Source organism: Salmo salar, chromosome 14 (genome assembly GCF_965601325.2).
Source record: "Salmo salar chromosome 14, fSalSal1, whole genome shotgun sequence".
Lineage (NCBI taxonomy): Eukaryota > Metazoa > Chordata > Actinopteri > Salmoniformes > Salmonidae > Salmo > Salmo salar.
Window position 1 is genome coordinate 68,573,118 of NC_138304.1, and position 22,124 is coordinate 68,595,241.

Here is a 22,124-nt window from a genome sequence, read left to right on the forward strand (position 1 = left end):
TGATACTGGAGACTTATCTGAAGAAGCTGTGTAACCAAGCATTTATAGTGGCTAAGAAATGCATTGCCATTAATTGGAAGGTTGGTTACCATCCCACAATGTCAAGTTATGCATCACTAGATTTGATTTATTACAAGACTAAGGTTATACTGGGAAACTTTCATAAGGATTGAATGCCTTGTATGGAGTACAGTATGACTAAAGGAGTCTGTATTGAAAACATGCCCACGTCAGGGGAGATACCTATTTAGGCAGCTGCTTGGCTGCTCAGTCCTGGCCCTGGTGGTCTGCCGTCCTGTGGGTTGTCACTCTGGCCTTGGCCTAACACAACCAAAACCAATAAGTGAATGTTTTACTAAGATCCAGCTGAGTGGGGTGTGTTGTTGTGCTGCAGGGTGGTGGACCCCTAGGGACAGGACAGGGTGACCCAGCTATATACTGTAGTGTGCATGTAAAAAGAGCTCTACAATACTATTAGGCCTATGAGAGTAATTATAAGGAGGATGTGCTGTTTGTGTGTGTTAATGTATACTGCTCAAAAAAATAAAGGGAACACTTAAACAACACATCCTAGATCTGAATGAAAGAAATAATCTTATTAAATACTTTTTTCTTTACATAGTTGAATGTGCTGACAACAAAATCACACAAAAATAATCAATGGAAATCCAATTTATCAACCCATGGAGGTCTGGATTTGGAGTCACACTCAAAATTAAAGTGGAAAACCACACTACAGGCTGATCCAACTTTGATGTAATGTCCTTAAAACAAGTCAAAATGAGGCTCAGTAGTGTGTGTGGCCTCCACGTGCCTGTATGACCTCCCTACAACGCCTGGGCATGCTCCTGATGAGGTGGCGGATGGTCTCCTGAGGGATCTCCTCCCAGACCTGGACTAAAGCATCCACCAACTCCTGGACAGTCTGTGGTGCAACGTGGCGTTGGTGGATGGAGCAAGACATGATGTCCCAGATGTGCTCAATTGGATTCAGGTCTGGGGAACGGGCGGGCCAGTCCATAGCATCAATGCCTTCCTCTTGCAGGAACTGCTGACACACTCCAGCCACATGAGGTCTAGCATTGTCTTGCATTAGGAGGAACCCAGGGCCAACCGCACCAGCATATGGTCTCACAAGGGGTCTGAGGATCTCATCTCGGTACCTAATGGCAGTCAGGCTACCTCTGGCGAGCACATGGAGGGCTGTGCGGCCCCCCAAAGAAATGCCACCCCACACCATGACTGACCCACCGCCAAATGCTGGAGGATGTTGCAGGCAGCAGAACGTTCTCCACGGCGTCTCCAGACTCTGTCACGTCTGTCACGTGCTCAGTGTGAACCTGCTTTCATCTGTGAAGAGCACAGGGGGGTGCCAGTGGCGAATTTGCCAATCTTGGTGTTCTCTGGCAAATGCCAAACGTTCTGCACGATGTTGGGCTGTAAGCACAACCCCCACCTGTGGACGTCGGGCCCTCATACCACCCTCATGGAGTCTGTTTCTGACCATTTGAGCAGACACATGCACATTTGTGGCCTGCTGGAAGTCATTTTGCAGGGCTCTGGCAGTGCTTCTCCTGCTCCTCCTTGCACAAAGGCGGAGGTAGCGGTCCTGCTGCTGGGTTGTTGCCCTCCTACGGCCTCCTCCACGTCTCCTGATGTACTGGCCTGTCTCCTGGTAGCGCCTCCATGCTCTGGACACTACGCTGACAGACACAGCAAACCTTCTTGCCACAGCTCGCATTGATATGCCATCCTGGATGAGCTGCACTACCTGAGCCACTTGTGTGGGTTGTAGACTCCGTCTCATGCTACCACTAGAGTGAAAGCACCGCCAGCATTCAAAAGTGACCAAAACATCAGCCAGGAAGCATAGGAACTGAGAAGTGGTCTGTGGTCCCCGCCTGCAGAACCACTCCTTTATTGGGGGTGTCTTGCTAATTTCCTATAATTTCCACATGTTGTCTATTCCATTTGCACAACAGCATGTGAAATGTATTGTCAATCAGTGTTGCTTCCTAAGTGGACAGTTTGGTTTCACAGAAGTGTGATTGACTTGGAGTTACATTGTGTTGTTTAAGTGTTCCCTTTATTTTTTTGAGCAGTGTATATGTTTAGTTTGATGTGTTTGGTTGTTCTTTCCAAACCTTTCCCCTGGGAATTACAAAAATTTAAGGTGAGAACTGGGAAGGAAATTGTGTTGGGAGAGAGTTGAGTTATTGACTAGACTGGTGGGGGTCTGGCGTGCAGGCATAGAAGATGTCTTAATAAAGACTTGTTTCACGAGTTGTTCATTTGTTAGGCTACTGGTTATAGGTGCAACACAATATTTATTATTGAATTACCTTTGATCTAGTTCGGTCTTATTAATCACTTAAACTGTGGGCATTTTTGCTTACTTTTTGTTCTAGATGCCCCAAAAAATCCCCCCACCCCCCAACTTCTAAAACCCTGCCCCTGAGCATTAAAATTCCCCAGAAACTCCAACCATTGTGTTTTGATAGGTCTGTCTTTGCGTGTTGGACTCTCTCTCGTACACTCTCCCATCCCTATCCCTCTTCTCTTTTCTTAATCTCTCCATCCCTCTGTCTCTCTTACTCTCATTCTCCATTTCCATGTCCATCTCTGTCTCTCTCCATCTCTCCCTCAATTCTCCTCTCTGTTGGCAGAGGGAAAGCAGGATGAGGCTGTAAAAGCCAACAGTGGGTGGTGAAACAAAATTTCCCCAAACACTCGCCTGGCAACACCCACTTGATAACAAGCCACTTACTTTACCTGCCCTAGTGACATAGCATTTGGGTCAGAGAGCCACTAACATTATAGGTAACTGAACTGCTCTTGTGACTTCTGTCTGAATCCTTACCTGAGATCTAGGCTATGCATGCACAGAAACGCTTACATAAATCCTGTATTGATGTCAATGGGAGATTTGCTCAAAAAACTTGAGCCAGGTCACCATTGTAAATAGTAATTTGCTCTTAATTGACCTGCCTGGTTAAATACAATAAATAAAATAAAAATTCTCACCCATGTGGATCTCATTTTCGGTTGTGGATCTCATATTCTGATTTATATTAGGTTTCGGCCTACACATTTGAGGTCAGACAGCCAGTTCCATTGAGGAGCCTAATCACATGGCTCAACAGGGTCAATAATAGTCTCAGTGACACAAAGCAACATGAGCTTTACCTGTGGCCCTGACAGGAGGCAAGGCAACTAGATATCTGGACCGGAAAATAAAGAAGGCACACATGCAATGTGCCAACTCTGCACAACACCCTACAGTTTGCATAGGACAAGCACCAACATCTCAGTAGAATGCAGTCGGATAAAGCTCGAATGTATACTGTATGGCATCTGTATCTTCCGAAATCATCTGAAACCCTAACTCTTCAAAAAGTATCTTAAATAGTCCCACAGAAAACCACCCCCTTTTCGTGAACTAATACTCGCACTTGACTTTTTTCTCACTTACTAGCTGTGAATATGCTGATAGCTACTTTATTGAGGAAAAATCCTAAACGACTAAAATGTAAATGTATTTCCAATCGAGGATGCATCTTGTGGTGTGACATTTATGTGGCATAAACGGTATATGTAAACTGTAAAAATAAGCCATAATGTCTGATTGTGAAACCATTTATGTGCCAGTTTCACAGTTCTATGGAAGAGGCTGAAAAACTGGAAGAACTCTAGTGGAGTTTTATATAACACAATATCACACTCAATTTGTGCAAATATGTACAAAAAGTATTTCAGCAGATTTCTTACATTTTTGTGTGGTTTAATTTGTGTGAAAATACACACATTTTTGTGCTACTTCATTCGTTGTGCGACTTCATTCATAGGAAAATAGATTTTTGGGGGGGGAAAACTTTGGAACAATCTTTTGAAAGTTATTGGAGCAATGCATTTTGGGCAAAGATGTCCTACACTGTCTTTTTTTGTGTCCCACATTTATTTATGTAAAAAAAACAAATGTGGGCCTCCCGAGTGGCGCAGTGATCTAAGGCACTGCATCGCAGTGCTACGTAGCTGTGCCACTAGAGATTCTGGGTTCGAGTCCAGGCTCTGTCGCAGCCGGCCGCGACCGGGAGACCCATGGGGCGGTGCACAATTGGCCCAGCATCGCCAGCGTTAGGGGAGGGTTTGGCCGGCAGGGATATCCTTGTCCCATCGCGCACTAGCAACTCCTGTGGCGAGCAGGGTGCAGTGCACGCTGACACGGATGCCAGGTGCACGGTGTTTCGTCCAACACATTGGTGTTGCTGGCTTCCGGGTTAAGTGGGCATTGTGTCGAGAAGCAGTGCGGCTTGGTTGGGTTGTGTTTCGGGGGACGCATGGTTCTCGACCTTTGCCTCTGCTGAGTCTGTACGGGAGTTGAAGCGATGAGACAAGACTTTAACTATCAATTGGACACCACGAAATTGGGGAGAAAAAGGGGTAAAAGTTTAAAAAAATATATACACAGTTGAAGTCGGAAGTTTACATACATTTAGGTTGGAGTCATTAAAACTCGTTTTTCAACCACTCCACAAATTTCGTGTTAACAAACTATAGTTTTGGCAAGTCGATTAAAACATCGACTTTGTGCATGACACAAGTAATTTTTCCAACAATTGTTTACAGACAGATTATGTCACGCCCTGACCATAGAGAGCCTTTTTAGTCTCTATTTTGGTTAGATCGGGGTGTGACTAGGGTGGGTGATCTAGTGTGTTTATTTATATGTTGGCCTGGTATGGTTCCCAATCAGAGGCAGCTGTTTATCGTTGTCTCTGATTGGGGATCATATTTAGGCAGCCATTTCCCCACTGTGTTTTGTGGGATCTTGTTTTTGTGTAGTTGCCTGGGAGCACTCCACTTCACGTTTCGTTCATTCTTTATTGTTTTTTGTGTGAGTTTCATTGATCGCCTTGGTCCAGTTCCTACGACGACAGATTATTTCACTTATAATTCACTGTATCACAATTCCAGTGGGTCAGAAGTTTACATACACTAAGTTGACTGTGCCTTTAAACAGCTTGGAAAATTCCAGAAAATGATCTCATGGTTTTAGAAGCTTCTGATAGGCTAATTGACATCATTTGAGGCAATTGGAGGTGTACCTGTGGATGTATTTCAAGGCCTACCTTTAAACTCAGTGCCTCTTTGCTTGACATCATGGGAAAATCAAAAGAAATCAGCCAAGACCTGTAGACCTCCACAAGTCTGGTTCATCCTTGTGAGCAATTTCCAAACGCCTAAAGGTACCACGTTCATCTGTACAAACAATAGTACGCAAGTATAAACACCATGGGACCATGCAGCCGTCATACCGCTCAGGAAGGAGACGCATTCTGTCTCCTAGAGATGAACGTACTTTGGTGCTAAAATTGAAAATCAATCCCAGAACAACAGCAAAGGACCGTGTGAAGATGCTGGAGGGAACAGGTACAAAAGTGTCTATATCCACAGTAAAACGAGTCCTATATCAACATAACCTGAAAGGCCGCTTAGCAAGGAAGTAGCCACTGCTCCAAAACCGCTATGAAAAAGCCAGACTACGATTTGAAACTGCACATCGGGACAAAGATCGTACTTTTTGGAGAAATGTCCTCTGGTCTGTTGAAACAAAAATAGACCTGTTTGGCCATAATGACCATTGTTATGATTGGAGGAAAAAGGGGGAAGCTTGCAAGCCAACGATCACATCCCAATCGTGAAGCACGTGTTGTGAGGGAGCTTTGCTGCAGGAGGGACTGATGCACTTCACAAAATAGATAGCATCATGAGGGAGGAAAATTATGTGGATATATTGAAGCAACATCTTAAGAAAACAGTCAGGAAGTTAAAGCTTTGTCGCAAATGGGTCTTCCAAAAGGACAATGACCCCAAGCATACTTCCAAAATTGTGGCAAAATGGCTTAAGGACAACAAAGTCAAGGTATTGGAGTGGCCATCACAAAGCCCTGACCTCAATCCTATAGAACATTTGTGGGCAGAACTAAAAAGGCTTGTGCGAGCAAGGAAGCCTAAAAAACCTGACTCAGTTACACCAGCTCTGTCAGGAGGAATGGGCCAAAATTCACCCAACATATCTTGGGAAGTGTCACAGAAAATGTCGTACTCTTCGGCGAATATGTCGCATGGGAGAGAGAAGGACCAAGGCGCAGCGGGATTGTGGACACTCATGTTTATTACTGACAAAACATGTAAGGCATCCACTTGAACAACAACACTAGACAGTACTCACGACATGGACAGTCTTGCAGGCTATACAAAACGCAGTGCAAAATCAATTCCCCACAACCCCAATGAAAAACACACACACCTATATAGGACTTCCAATCAAAGGCAACTATACACACCTGCCTTCAATTGGAAGTCCCAATCACCAACACAACATTTAACAAACACAAACCACCTGCCACATCCTGACCAAGACTAAGCAATACGCCCTCTGCTGGTCAGGACGTGAAAGTACCCCCCCCCCCTCAAGGTGCAGACCCCGGGATGCACCTAAAAAAAGAAAAACACAAGAAAATCCCCAATACCCCAACAAAACCAACAAACAATAACCCCTAAACAATAAGGGAGGGAAGGGAGGGTGGCTGACGTCACTGACGGCACTGTGCTACACCCTCCCTCCCCAACCCACCTATCCTGGAGGTGGCTCAGGTGCAGGACATGGACTTCGTTCCACCCTTGGCGTCGCCCACTTCGGTGGCGCCGCTAGCTGCGCCGGGCAGACGTGCCACTCGGGCTGACCCTGGCAGACGGACCACTCGGGCTGGGCCGGAGGACCGGAGGGCCACTCGGGCTGGGCCGGAGGACCGGAGTGCCACTCGGGCTGGGCCGGAGGACCGGAGGGCCACTCCGGCTGGGCCGGAGGACATGAGGGCCACTCGGGCTGGGCCGGAGGACAGGAGGGCCACTCGGGCTGGGCCGGAGGACAGGAGGGCCACTCGGGCTGATCCTGACTGACGGGCCACTCTGGCAGCTCCTGACAGGCAGGGCACTCTGGCAGCCCCGGGCAGTCGGGCCACTCTGGCAGTTCCGGGCAGTCGGGCCACTCTGGCAGTTCCGGGCAGTTGGGCCACTCTGGCAGTTCCGGGCAGTTGGGCCACTCTGGCAGTTCCGGGCAGTCGGGCCACTCTGGCAGTTCCGGGCAGTCGGGCCACTCTGGCAGCCCCGGGCAGTCGGGCCACTCTGGCAGTTCCGGGCAGTCGGGCCACTCTGGCAGTTCCGGGCAGTCGGGCCACTCTGGCAGTTCCGGGCAGTCGGGCCACTCTGGCAGTTCCGGGCAGTCGGGCCACTCTGGCAGTTCCGGGCAGTCGGGCCACTCTGGCAGTTCCGGGCAGTCGGGCCACTCTGGCAGTTCCGGGCAGTCGGGCCACTCTGGCAGTTCCGGGCAGTCGGGCCACTCTGGCAGTTCCGGGCAGTCGGGTGACGTACGACTGGCGGGCAGCTTTGGCGACGTACGACTGGCGGGCAGCTTTGGCGACGTACGACTGGCGGGCAGCTCTGGCGACTTACGACTGGCGGGAAGCTCTGGCGACTTACGACTGGCGGGCAGCTCTGGCGACTCTTGACTGGCGGGCAGCTCTGGCGACTCTTGACTGGCGGGCAGCTCTGGCGACTTGACTGGCGGGCAGCTCTGGCTACTTACGACTGGCGGGCAGCTCTGGCGACTTACGACTGGCGGGCAGCTCTGGCGACTTACGACTGGCGGGCAGCTCTGGCGACTTACGACTGGCGGGCAGCTCTGGCGACTGCTGACTGGCGGGCAGCTCTGGTGACTGTTGACTGGCGGGCAGCTCTGGTGACTGTTGACTGGCGGGCAGCTCTGGTGACTGTTGACTGGCGGGCAGCTCTGGCGACTGTTGACTGGTGGGCAGCTCTGGCGACTGTTGACTGGCGGGCAGCTCTGGTGACTGTTGACTGGCGGGCAGCTCTGGTGACTGTTGACTGGCGGGCAGCTCTGGTGACTGTTGACTGGCCTCCAGTCTTGCCCCGTCAAACAGCCCTTGTGCCCCCCCCTAAAAAAATCTTGGCGGTGCCTCTCGGTCTCCCTTACCCGTCGTGTTCCCCAGTCCTCGCCAGACTTCTTCCGCTGCTTGGTCCTGGTTTGGTGGGGAATTCTGTCACAGAAAATGTCGTACTCTTCGGGAGAGAGAAGGACCAAGGCGCAGCGGGATTGTGGACACTCATGTTTATTACTGACAAAACATGTAAGGCATCCACTTGAAAAACAACACTAGACAGTACTCACGACATGGACAGTCTTGCAGGCTATACAAAACGCAGTGCAAAATCAATTCCCCACAACCCCAAAGAAAAACACACACACACCTATATAGGACTTCCAATCAAAGGCAACTATACACACCTGCCTTCAATTGGAAGTCCCAATCACCAACACAACATTTAACAAACACAAACCACCTGCCACATCCTGAACAAGACTAAGCAATACGCCCTCTGCTGGTCAGGACGTGACAGGAAGCTTGTGGAAGGCTACCCAAAACATTTGACCCAAGTTAAACAATGTAAAGGCAATGCTACCAAATACTAATTGAGTGTGTGTAAACTACTGACCCACTGGGAATGTGATGAAAGAAATAAAAGTTGAAATTAATCATTCTCTCTACTATTATTCTGATATTTCACATTCTTAAAATAAAGCGGTGATTCTAACTGACCTAAGACAGGGAATCTTTACTAGGATTAAATGTCAGGAATTGTGAAAAATGTTTAAATGTATTTGGCCAAGGTGTATGTAAACTTCCAACTTTATATACAAAACAATACCCCCCAAAATATAAATGAATTAACAACCCAATATTGTTAATCAACCAAGTTATAATATAATAGTAGTCTTACATTATTTTTATGGTTCCCAATGCTGTTTTCATGCCTGTTTTCGTTTAATACTTTGGGATACTGGTGCTATGTCGGTTGACAGATTGCAGTAAAAAAAATATATTTATGTTTTTTGTGTGGTATCAATCAATGAAGGTATTTGATTGGGGAATGGGGAAACATTTTCATGATGGGACATTAATTAATTGATTAATGTGGGGAAACAGAAAACCTACAAAAAAAGATATGTTCGGTTTAAATTCCCCTGCCACATATGAGCCCTGGTTAGAGTTCCTGTTGCAGCTTTCACTTTCTTACGCTACATTGGTGACAGCGTTGGGATCACGTCCAGCTCAGATCTAGTTATGTGATCGAGTAGTGGGAAGCGTTCTGTTATTCATCATTGTGTTGGGTGTAATTACATTGATATATCTAGTGAACAATGGATAAGCAACAATGGGCGTGATGGATAGACATACTTACTACAGGTGTGATCAAGCCTTACATCAAAGTTGCCTGAAGATGAATGGAAAGTGCTATGCCCTGACAAGTTATTCAGAAGAAAATCCTCTGACTAGACATTTACATAAGTTAACTTACCAGTGTGGACTCAAAACAAACACGTTCTACACATTGGCAAACTACCTGTTTAAATTGTTATTACAAACATGGTGTTCTTCTGTTACTGAAGCTTGTACATCTAATAACCTGACAATGATCCACATCATATGGGTGTGGATCACCCATATGCCTGAGTGGATCACCAATATCACCCATATTCCCGCCTGAGTGGCGCAGCAGTCTAAGGCACTGCATCTCAGTGCAAGAGGCGTCACTGCAGTCCCTGGTTCAAATACGGGCTGCATCACATCTGGCTGTGATTGGGAGTCCCATAGGGCGGCGCACAATTGGCCCAGCCAAGACAAGTGTTGGCTATAACATGAGTACAAACAAAGTGTGTGTGTGTGTGTGTGTGTGTGTGTGTGTGTGTGTGTGTGTGTGTAAAATTGTGTAACGTAGGCTCCCTGAAATATGAAATACATTATCAAGAAGGGAGAAAAAGGTCTTTCTGACTACAAGTGCACCAGTATCCCAAAGTATTAAGCGAAAACAAGCATAGAAAATAGTATTTGCGTTAATAAATTTAAAAAACTGTGTAAGGCTACTATTATATTATAATTATTTGGGGTGATAACCTGGTTGAATAACAATATTGGTTTGTTAAAACGTTTGTTTTTTTATATAAATAAATGTGGGACATAAAATAAGGCAGTGTAAAACAAAATTGCCCATCATGCAATAACTTTCAAAAGATTGTTCCCAAAATGTGCCCTCACAAAAATGTATTTACCTGTAAATTAAATCGCAAAAAAATGTGTCTTTTCACACGAATTAAGCTTCACAGAAACGCACAAAAACGCACAAAATCTGCTGAAATACTTTTTTGAGTGTGAGATTGTGTTGAATGAGTTTCGCATGTGATCCAAGCCTTGAGGCACATAGAGTGAATGATTGTGTGTGCGCTCACACATGCATGTGCATTCATGTCTGCGTGAATGTGTGTGTCGGCATGAAATAACTTGCTGATCAGGACCCGTCCTGAAAACTATTATCATCAGAGGCACACTGCAAAACATTGGCTTAACCCTCTCACCTTGTAACCACAGCAACCCTAGCCACACAAGGAGTTACTTCTTTATTTCTTTAAGTCACCTCCCTCTTTTAGTGTCACCTGTATTCTTGTGTACTACTGTACTTATTAGAGACCTGAAAATGTGTATCATGACAAGAGAGAATGCAGATGGGAAGAGCTAGTTACATGAGAGGGGAGCACAAATATTGTACATACTGTAGACTGATGTAATGTATATTTACATTTTAGTCATTTAGCAGACGCTCTTATCCAGAGCGACTTACAGTAGTGAATGCATACATTTCATAAATTTTTTTGGTATTTTTTTGTATATATTTTGTATATGGCCATGGATCGTCACCCTAGACTCATTTCACTGCTCTCTCACACACCCTTTCATTCAGCAAGGGCATCGGCATCACTGTGGTGGAACTCATTCAGTGAAAGGTTAAAAAAAATCTAAACTCATCTGTATTTCAGAACTTCTATATAAACTAATGCTCAAATGCTTAGTAGGCGTGTAAAACATTTACATCCTGCATACTTAGGCTGAATTCCATTTCCCTCCTTCTGTATTCTTTTCCTCTCACACTGGGTTCCCACAATCTCTTGCTCAGCATTATTTAAAAAATTAATGAAGCCAATGCTGAAATGTCCCAGGCAAATACAATCTAATTGCAGTCCTAGTAAATACCTCCATTTCCCTTACTCTAGACCCTGCCCCATTAGTCTTTTCCATGACTTACATCACACCCCTTTTACCATCTCCATGATCCGAGTATTCACGCAATCTCTTACTGAAATATTCTCCCTTCTCAAACCTTCCATCTAAATCAATGCTAAAAAGAAACCCGAAGTCAGTACTCACATAGGCGTCAGGGAAAGCCCTGTACTTGGGCACCAGGTTCTTCTCAGCCTCTGGACTGAAGTGAGATCCTCCATGGGGGGACCCTCCATGGGGGGACCCCATGTTGAACAGTGGTGAGTTCAGGCCTTCGTTACTGAAGTTCCTCTGCAGACCCAGACCAATATAGCCCACAGAGCCCATGTTGTCATTGGAGCCCATACCACCCAGCCCCGGGCTGAGATTTAATGTGGACTCATTAGCATTGGCAAAAGACCTGTGGATGTCCAGAGATGAGCTTGTGGGACTGAGAAGGCCTTCTCGGGTAGAGGTGAAGCTAGGTAGGGGAGGGGGCCTGCTCATTCGAGAGTTGGTGTCTGTGTTGTTTCCAGTTAAGGAGTCAGACATCCGGGAGGAGAAACATTCGTAGCGGAAGTGGGTGGATGGGTCAGTTCCTGTTCCAGTTCCAACTCCAGATTCGAATCCAAGTCCACTCCCAGACCCACCAGCCATGCCCATACCAGGCCCTGAGCTCATGTGATCCTGGTTAGGCCCTATGTCCGGTAGGGAGCCCGTATGGAACAGAGAGGGCCGCTGGCCTGGGCTATGGGCCTTGCCGTTCTCCTGTGGTTGATCAATCGATGCTGAACGATAGCTGGAGTAGAGGAGGGACCTGTCCAGGCGCGAGGGGTTTGGAGACTGGTTGCTGCTCCCTCCGTTTGGCAGGGGGGACGGCGAGTGCTCTGGGGAAGAGTCACTGCCCAAGGAGCTCTTCCTCATGACGATGCTGCGAAGAGCCGAGGCTCGGAGTGGGAGGATGAGGTCTCCACGGTTCCAATGGTGGTCTCCAGCCTGCTGCTCCTGTTGCTGCTGCTGTTGGAGCTTCATCAACTCCAGAGGGGAACGCGTCTCCTTGGGGGCACCCCAGTTGCGGCCAAGGTCTGCGGGCAGGTTGTAGCGGCTGTTGGGGCCCTCCAGCAGAGACCCATGGGGCACCTGGGGAGATTTGGTATTGGTGGGGCTGGAGCTGTAGCTGGGGGTGTCCTCCTCAATGGAGGGCAGGGAGGAGATGATGGAGGTGGTGGTGGTCCCACACAGCCTCCTCTGCCTCTGGGGAAGGTTAGGGTTCATGCTCTTCAGGGTGTCCACTAAGCTCTCCATGTTGCAGTGATAGGGGGAGCCCGGGTCAGGGGTCACGGGAGAGGAAGAGGGGGAAGGGTCCGAGGAGGAGGGGGAAGGGAGCAGATCCACGCGTGTGGCCTTGTACTGTCTGGAGTAGGAGTCACTGCTGCCTCTGCTGTAGTCCACGTTGTCAATGGTCTGACCCGCCGAGGAGAAGTTTGAGACTGGGAGTGATTTCAAGTCACAGCCTGACTTTATCTTCCTTGCCATGGACTCTCCCTCCTTCCCCTCTTGCTCTACCTCTCTCTCTCTCCGTCCTGCAGGTGCAGTGGCTAGCTCCTCCTCCCACTCCTTCCAACTCCCCCTGCCTGTTCCTGCCTCTGGCTCCTTACTCTCCCGGGTCAACTGAACTTCGCTTCTGTCACTCAACCAGCGGTCGTTGCCGGGGGAACGGGGTGTCCCTGAGGAGAGGGAGGACAAGCCAGGTTCTTGGAATGGCGGCCCGTGAGAGGTGAGTTGTCGTGTGTACACAGAGAGGGAGGGGGAGAGGGAGGAGTAGTGTCCATCGTATGTGGACACTCTTGACTCATCTGACTGAGAGTCAGAGCGCCAGGACTCCCCTGTGGGTTCGAAAGTAGTTTGCACCCCCTCGTACAGGTTCCTCCATTTGTATTCTGGTGCGACTGGACCTAGGTCACTTTCAGTTCTATTCGGTTCATTGATAGTGCTTTCACTGTAGTCCACACTGTCTTCAGTGTGGTCTGTGGTTTCATTGTCTGTGACCCGGGAGACTTTGCGGAAGCCCTGTTTTGATTTGTCCATGCCCTTGTGGGTGGGAGAGGGTCTTATAGTGAGAGTGGAACTGTATGACCTCATCTCGCTGTCTGACTCCAGATGAGCCACTATCTGCTGAATTTCTGAATCAGCGTCCTCAGAGTCTTCAAAAGCTGTACTCTTAACAGCTGAAGCATCCAGAGACCTAACAGGTAGAAGACAAACAGACAGAATTACACATATGTTAATAATTGTCATTGACCAACCATGGAAGTGTGTTAAGGACTTTTTTCTCAAGAGGTGGTGATTATCTAGACGAGCTATGTAAATTATAGAGGTGAACTTTAGGTATGCAGAATTGGGTGTACTGTGAAAAGTGTTAACAGAAGCTAGGCTACATGCTTAACAGTTGCATTCACTGTGTTGGGCCAATGTATATTTTCTTCCTAAAACGTACAGTGAGGCACAAAAAAATGCACACAGAACTTCTATAATGTCAACAACTCCACAGACTCTTTCCGTGCCTATAGGCCTACACACATTGCAACAATGTGGTTTAAACTGAGATTTTAGCTTGTGTTTGCAATGTTCCATGAATAGTTGATGAAAGCTAAAAGGTTACTTTAAACACGTTTCAAATTATACCATGCCCAACCCACTGTTGTGATACTATTGTAGATTTAACTCTGTTAAATCACTTTTGAGCTTGAATGTCACAGGTTAACTATCAGGCAATGTTGAAATGACTTTGAAATGAATCACCATTTTCCCTCACCTCCAAACAAAGTGTTACAGGTAAAGTCATTTTTGAATCCCAGTACTATTCCACACGTGCCAAATAACATTTAACAGCTAATTACTGTTACGCTAAAGGTCTTTGCGTTGGGAGAACATTCAGGCAGTGACATTAACCAAAGTGCCCTACCCACTCTTCACGGAAGGGGTGGGTGGATTCCAGGAGCACTGGAGAAGGTCATAAGATCAAACAATGGCAATGCGTTGCGATTAACCTACTCACAAACCCGTTGAAGTACAACCGGAGTTCTCTCATATGTCAAATCAAAACGCACAGATATCAGACGTGTATTCCTCATAGGTCACTGTTACATACTTACTATATTTGTCGGTATGACTAATAATCGTCTTTTAGCAGCACGGTGTCCCTTTAATTGGATAGTCCATCTGTAGATGCTCTACAGACTAGTCATTAACATTTCAACTAACTGTCTACTAACCCTAACCTTAATCTTTATCCTAACCCTAAAATCAACCCTACCCTAACCCTTATTCCAAACCTAACCGTAACATTAGCCAGCAGTCGCTTATCAACAGATAGTTTGTTGATAGTATGACCATGTATGAGAGCATCTACAGACGGACTATCCAAATAAAGTGTGACCGACGCTTTTATCCAAAGAGACTTACAGAAACGTCAGCATTGACAGTGACATGTGTGTTCAGTATGTGGTCCACGTGGGAATTGAAACTACGACCCTGATGTTGCCAGCACCATGCTCTAACCCAGTGGTTTTTAAACCCCTCCAGAAACCTAACAATTTTGTTGTAGCCCTGAAATAACTCAGTGTTTGTCAATCCTGGTCCTGTGGACCCAAAGGGGTGCACATTTGAGTTTTTCCCTAGCACTCACACACTAGACTCAACTAATCAACTCCTCAACAAGCCTTTGACTTGAATCAGGTGTGCGAGTGCTAGGGCAAAACCAAAAATGTGCACCCATTTGGGTCACCAGGACCAGGATTTAGAAGCACTGAACTAGCTCACCTGACTCAGGTAGTCAAGGGCTTGATAAATAGTTGACAAGTTGAACCAGGTTTGCCAGCCCTGGAATAGTTCAAATACATGGAACGGATTGGTGTCCCAGAGGAGAAATAGGATTTCCCAAACTCTGTCTTGGGACTCCCCTGGGTGCACATTCAGTTTTTTACGAACTAGCACTACACAGCTGATTCAAATAACCAACTCATTATCAAGCTTTGATGATTTGAATCAGCTGTGTAGTGCTAAGACAAAAACCAAAACATGCACTCATGGGGGAACACAGGACCGAGTTTGGGAAACCCTGCTCTGACCCACTGAACCATTAGAACCACTGACCACGTTTACATGTGCACAGTATTCCGGATAGTAGCTCAAATCTTATTCGGAATAAGCTGTTTACATGCACCTTTGATATCCCGCTCATGAGTATTCTTGTGTCCATGAATAAACAGACTATTCCTCATTAAGTATATGGGTTAAATGGAATAGTAACTGAAATATGGACACTGACTGCAGGCCTATAACCTTTCACATGTAGATTAATATAATATGAAATCCTGCAGAAATATGCATTTCTTGCAGTGATATTATACAACATATGTTAATTTTGTCTAGGGAATAGGAGTGGCGAAATATGATTTCTTTCTTTCAGCATCTCTTAAAACCTCTACAGGATCGGCGTCTCTATACCTTGACGGTTGTTGCTAACGTGTGCTAATGTGACAACAATGACGTTGTCAGTAACATCCAACAATCCAGGACATAGACATGTCTTATATGAGCAGAAAGCTTAACTTCTTGATAATCTAACTCCACTGTCCAATTTACAGTAGCTATTACAGTGAAAAAATACAATGCTATTGTTTGAGGAGAGTGCACAACAACAAAAAGCTTATATCACGGCACTTGGTTTGATACATTCACCTCTGAAGGTAAATAATGTACTTACATTCAGTAATCTTGCTCTGATTTGTCATCCTGAGGGTCCCAGAGATAAAATGTAGCATAGATTTGTTTGATAAAATAAATTGTTATATTTAAATGTAGGAACTGGGTTCTAAAGTTTGAATCCCTGCTGTTTCTGGCAGTACCCAAGAAATCATCAATTCCAAGCACAGCTGCATGTGACCGGATCGCCAATAGTAAATGATAGTAAATTAATTATAGTAGGCTAAATTATTATGGTGGATCGAACTGCGCAGGTAACCTACCTTTTGAAGTGATTTGTTTGACAATCAGATGAAAACATCATCACACAACACCGCAAAAACAACAGTAAACGGAACAAGATGTTTACATGCCACAGTATCCCGTCTTAGATCAGCATAGCCCAGGCATCATATCCTGGTTTCTCATAACCGGGATACAAGCTTTTTCCAGTTATTGTAAATGGGATATGATGTTTATATGCGTCAACTCAAAAATAGAATACTTGAGTATCCCAAATAATAACGGCATATTGGTGTGCATGTAAACATGGTCACTGACTCAAGATTAGACGAAGCAGAAGCCTTTTCATTTAGCGGTCAACAAAAAGTAATTGGTCTGTTCAAACATTGACAGTCTCTTTCCAGGGACAGTTACAACTAGACTGATTCATCATAAAGTGCACAATATGCAAACTACTAGAGCCCTCAAACTCAACTCTGGACCTCGAACCCAGTTTCAATGCATTTTTTCCATTGTCCCCTTCTAATCAGGGACTGATTTAGAACTGGGACAGACACCAGATGTGTGCAATTAATTATCAGGTAGAACAGAAAACAAGCAGGCTCTGGACCTTATAGGGTAAGAGTTGAATACTGCTGTACTAGAGAGACAAGTGGAGTGACAACACAGACGTAAGCATCCAATCTAAACTCAAAAAAAAGAAACAGCCCTTTTTCAGGACCCTTTCAAAGATAATTCATAAAACATCAAATAACTTCACAAATCTTCATTGTAAAGGGTTTAAACACTGTTTCCCATGCTTGTTCAATGAACCATGAACAATTAATGAACATGCACCTGTGGAACGATCGTTAAGACACTAACAGCTTACAGATGGTAGGCAATTAAGGTTGCAGTTATGAAAACTTAGGACACTAAAGAGGCCTTTCTACTGACTCTGAAAAACACCAAAATAAAGATGCCCAGGGTCCCTGCTCATCTGCGTGAACGTGCCTTAGGCATGCTGCAAGGAGGCATGAGGACTGCAGATGTGGCCAGGGCAATAAATAACAATGTTCGTACTGTGAGACGCCTAAGACAGCGTTACAGGGAGACAGGATGGACAGCTGATCGTCCTCGCAGTGGCAGACCACCTGTAATAACATCTGCACAGGATCGGTACATCCGAACATCACACCTGCGGGACAGGTACAGGATGGCAACAACAACTGCCCGAGTTACACCAGGAACGCACAATCCCTCCATCAGTGCTCAGACTGTCCGCAATAGGCTGAGAGAGGCTGGACTGAGGGCTTGTCGGCCTGTTGCAGGCAGGTCCTCACCAGACATCACCGGCAACAACGTCGCCTATGGGCACAAACCCACCGTCGCTGGACCAGACAGAACTGGAAAAAAAGTGCGCTTCACTGACAAGTCGCGGTTTTGTCTCACCAGGGGTGATGGTTGGATTCGTGTTTATCGTCGAAGGAATGAGCGTTATACCGAGGCCTGTACTCTGGAGCGGGATCGATTTGGAGGTGGAGGGTCCGTCATGGTTTGGGGCGGTGTGTCACAGCATCATCGGACTGAGCTTGTTGTCATTGCAGGCAATCTCAACGCTGTGCGTTACAGGGAAGACACCCTCCTCCCTCATGTGGTACCCTTCCTGCAGACTCATCCTGACATGACCCTCCAGCATGACAATGCCACCAGCCATACTGCTCATTCTGTGCGTGATTTCCTGCAAGACAGGAATGTCAGTGTTCTGCCATGGCCAGCGAAGTGCCCGGATCTCAATCCCATTGAGCACGTCTGGGACCTGTTGGATCGGAGGGTGAGGGCTAGGGGCATTCCTCCCAGTAATGTCCGGGAACTTGCAGGTGCCTTGGTGGAAGAGTGGGGTAACATCTCACAACAAGAACTGGCAAATCTGGTGCAGTCCATGAGGAGGAGATGCACTGCAGTACTTAATGCAGCTGGTGGCCACACCAGATACTGACTGTTACTTTTGATTTTGACCCCCATTTGTTCAGGGGCACATTATTCCATTTCTGTTAGTCACATGTCTGTGGAACTTGTTCAGTTTATGTCTCAGTTGTTGAATCATGTTATGTTCATACACATATTTACACATGTTAAGTTTGCTGAAAATAAATGCAGTTGACAGTGAGAGGACGTTTCTTTTTTTGCTGAGTTTATGTCTTACAGACTAAACAGCAGCCCTTTTGTGAGCCGACAACTAATGTTACCTACAGTAAATGGAGTTCATCTATCCTCACAACTCCTCCTTAATTTCATACTACCACTTGGGAAAAATTTGACAGCACATCACCGTAACAATGCCATTCTGTAGCAGTGTATTTTTTTTCTAAACTATTTCCAACTTCTCTCCAGTATGTGTCTTGGTAGCCTGCTATGCTACTTCTCCATCCCTCCGTTTCAGCAGGTAACTCAGCTCATCACCACACCTGCGCCCCGGGGAAGACAGAAGAGCTTAATAGCTACCACATACCACTGCACCTCTCTCCTGGAACATGAAGTTGTAAAGAGCGACTGCCCCTAAAAAGCAACTTCTAGTTTTTTTAAATGGCCGGTGTGGCATCGATATGAGTCCAACATTTACTCTAGTGTCAAAATTGACGACAAAATGTAAATAGGATAATTTTGGTCATGAAGTCAGTCTTGTCCAAAACTAAGATTTGCAAGATAGGAAAAAAATGGAATGTCATAGAATGAAGGGTACCGTAACAGTTTGTCATGGGTTGGGTTTATTTTAATCCTACTCACAGCTGGCAGCACCCAAGTAACCAATTCCCGAGTGCAGCTGCATGCGACCCGATCGTAATGCCCATGGTCAATTTGGTTTGACATTCGATATCCCTATGGGGATAGTTAGTGACCATCAGTAAATTACACAACGTACATGGGACTATATTTTAAAAGGTCAATCGCTCCACATTACAATGAATTAACCTCAAACCAACTATAAATTGTATAAATGAATATACAAATACTGAAAGCATATAATGAGATGTGCAACATGAAAATATTGTCCCATTTACATTGCGTAATTTATTGACGGTCCCTAACTATCCCCAGAGATAGGCTAACCAAAGTCAAACCAACTTTGCCACAGTCGCACACCACCCAGCAGAAGCTAATGTATGAAATCACCTGAGAACACACACAAGTGACACCCACATCAAACCACACCCCGAAATCAACTCACGTTTGAATTCAATCACGGCCGCTAGCATTTCTTATTGAACCGAATCTAAAACGAGGCCAAATTAGGAAGGCCCTATAAACATCAGACCAACACAAACTCACAATAATCTTCTTCAACATGAAAAATTGGAAATTCACACATATGCAGATACACCTGCTGGCGGCGTGGTGCCAGGAAAATAATTTGTCCCTCAACGATAAAAAGAAGGATCTTATTGTGGACTACAGGAGACAGAAGAGGGAGCACACCCCATCCTCTTCGAAGGGGGCCACAGTGGAGGGGTCAAAAGCTTCAAGTTCCTCGGCCTGCACATCACTGAGGACTTAAAATGGTCTCACCTAACCAACATTGTGGTGAATAAGGTGCAAAGGCACCTTTACAACCTCAGATGGCTAAAAATCTATTTGGCATGGCCCCTAAGACCCTCACAGACTTCTACAGATGCACCATTGAGAGCATTCTGTTGGGCTACGTCACTGCTTGGTACGGCAACTGCTCCATCCTCAACCGCATGACTCTCCAGAGGGTGATGAGGACAGCCCAATGCATCAGAGGCCACGCTGCCTGCCCTCCAGGGCATGTGTCAAAAGAAGGCCAAGAAGATCATTAAGGACCTCAGTCACCCGAGCCACGGACTGTTTACTCTGCTCCCGTCCGACAGACGTAGACAGTCCAGGTGCATCAGAGCTAAGACCAAGAGACTAAAAAACAGCTTCTATCACCAGGCCATAAGACTGTTCAACTGTTCTTGATTTCTTACGTTTTTTTCTTATTTTTTTCTTTCCATATTTTTGTTTTTACATTCGACTGCATTATTAGGAGTTAGTAACAGAAGCATTTTGCTGCACTGCTATAACACTTGCCAAGCTGTGTACACAACCAATAAACTGATTTGATTTTGATCATGTTCCAACTGAAATTTGGGGACCATTCTTTTTTTTTTTACTTGTTTTTTCTCTATGCTGTCTGAAGGGTAAGGCGGAGGAGGGCTTTGCAGTCTAAAGAAGACAACAAATACCCACACACTCTTCGCATGTTCCTACATTTGAATAGCAGTGCATCAATCACGAAGAGAGTTTCTCAGGCTTAACTACTGAAATTCAGCAGCATTCCAACAGTGAAATGTTCTGCAGGTATTTATTTTCCTACGGCAGTATTTGTACCCTGGCAGCACCTGTGGATGTTTTTTTGTTGTTCAATGTACTACAGTATTTTTGAATTGGGGCCTGCCTGTGTGCCTCCACATTCCACACAGGTCTCTCCATTCTCACAGAAACCAGCTCTGGGAACTCATCTGGTTGGTACCATGTGTACATCTGATACCAGGTGTACCAGGTTTACACGCAGAGAGCCAGCGCAACTTTAGATGTGACCTGACAGGCTGACAGCTTCAGAGGACAGAGTGACACCATCCACTGAGTTCATTGGGTTCTTAGTCATGTCAACATGTGAAACGACCACCACTGTAGCTCCAGGGTGTATAGTTCCCGTAAGATAACTCATTCTGCTGGCATTACAGATATTCTAGATCTGTAGATCTTCAGTTATTAAAGACATGCTCCAGTACGTTGGCGTCTAAGAAAGTATTTTTGAAACCTCCCGCTTTGGCCTGGATGTGTCAATATGCATGTGTGTACTACACAATCTATGAGCGGATTTACTCTTACCTCATTTAGCCATGAAATCCCTAGTTCGAAAGCAACTGCTTTGAATATTATAGAAAATCTAAGTCGATTCGGTAAACAAAGAATGGAGGGCGCCAACGACAGCACCAGATGATGACATCAGGAAACATTTGACCCTTCCAATCCAGGGCGACCTCCGAGTTATTACCCTACATGTCATCATCGTCACCTGCTGAGGAGGGCGGAAGGAGAGATAAAGACTGATTCACAACTTTTAAAACAGGGGCACTTTTAAAACAGGGGCACCTGTTTTCATTCCTGTTGTCATTCTATGCAGTGCTGTCATTCCTTGCATTCCCAGCTGTACTGGTCTTTGTGAGTGACGGAAACAGAGGTGACAGTAACAGAGAGGACGGAAATGGAATGGACAACCTGCGGTAAACACTGAAAGCGGTGTCAAGAGTTACCTCCAGTTTCCACCCCACCCACAATACGATAGCCATGTAATATTCTGCCTCAGGACAGATAAGGGTTATTCCTTAGTTTAGCTTTCACCTTGCATTAACATGCCTGTCCATCAGAGCTCCCATCTCATAAAAGAGTAGGTGGAGGTTTTATCTAATCGGCAGATTATGACAGGACTTCCTAGTTCATACAAGAGATGTTGTTGGACAGAGTGCAATTTACCTGATTGAGGCTAGCGAACCATTTTGTGTCCTGTGTGACTTTTTAGAAACTTCCCACATTCACACAACCTGATTCTTTCTATTTCCCCCCTTACATATAGAGATATCTCTAAGTGATATTGTAATAACTAAACGGACCACTGTGTTCTTGACTTTACAATACGTATTTGTCGCCATCTTTTGGGGCAGTAGGAAACAACAGCTACTATTGGGAAAGAAAATAACATATGGACAACACTGTACTGTCTGTTTTCAGATGAACTGAAAACAGTGTGGCTTGACTATATAAACTTTACTGTGTGGGTCCACTGGGTTCTTTACTGTGTTCCATGAAAAAGGACTAGGTCCAAGATTCCCATGATCAGATAACACATGGCATGCAAAAGGCCTGTCAATCAGGCAAACAATGTTAAGGCTGTGCCTGCGTTCTACGAGAAACAAT

General features: G+C 45.8%; 1 protein-coding gene across 1 annotated transcript in view; it reads right to left on the reverse strand.

The window, feature by feature from the left end:
* LOC106570042 (uncharacterized) overlaps positions 1-22,124 on the reverse strand; it is a 93,533-nt gene that overhangs the window by 24,511 nt on the left and 46,898 nt on the right. Inside the window, exon 4 of the mRNA XM_014141968.3 lies at positions 11,343-13,419. Coding sequence (XP_013997443.3) covers positions 11,343-13,419 — 2,077 coding nt within the window. The remainder of the gene's footprint in view (positions 1-11,342; positions 13,420-22,124) is intronic.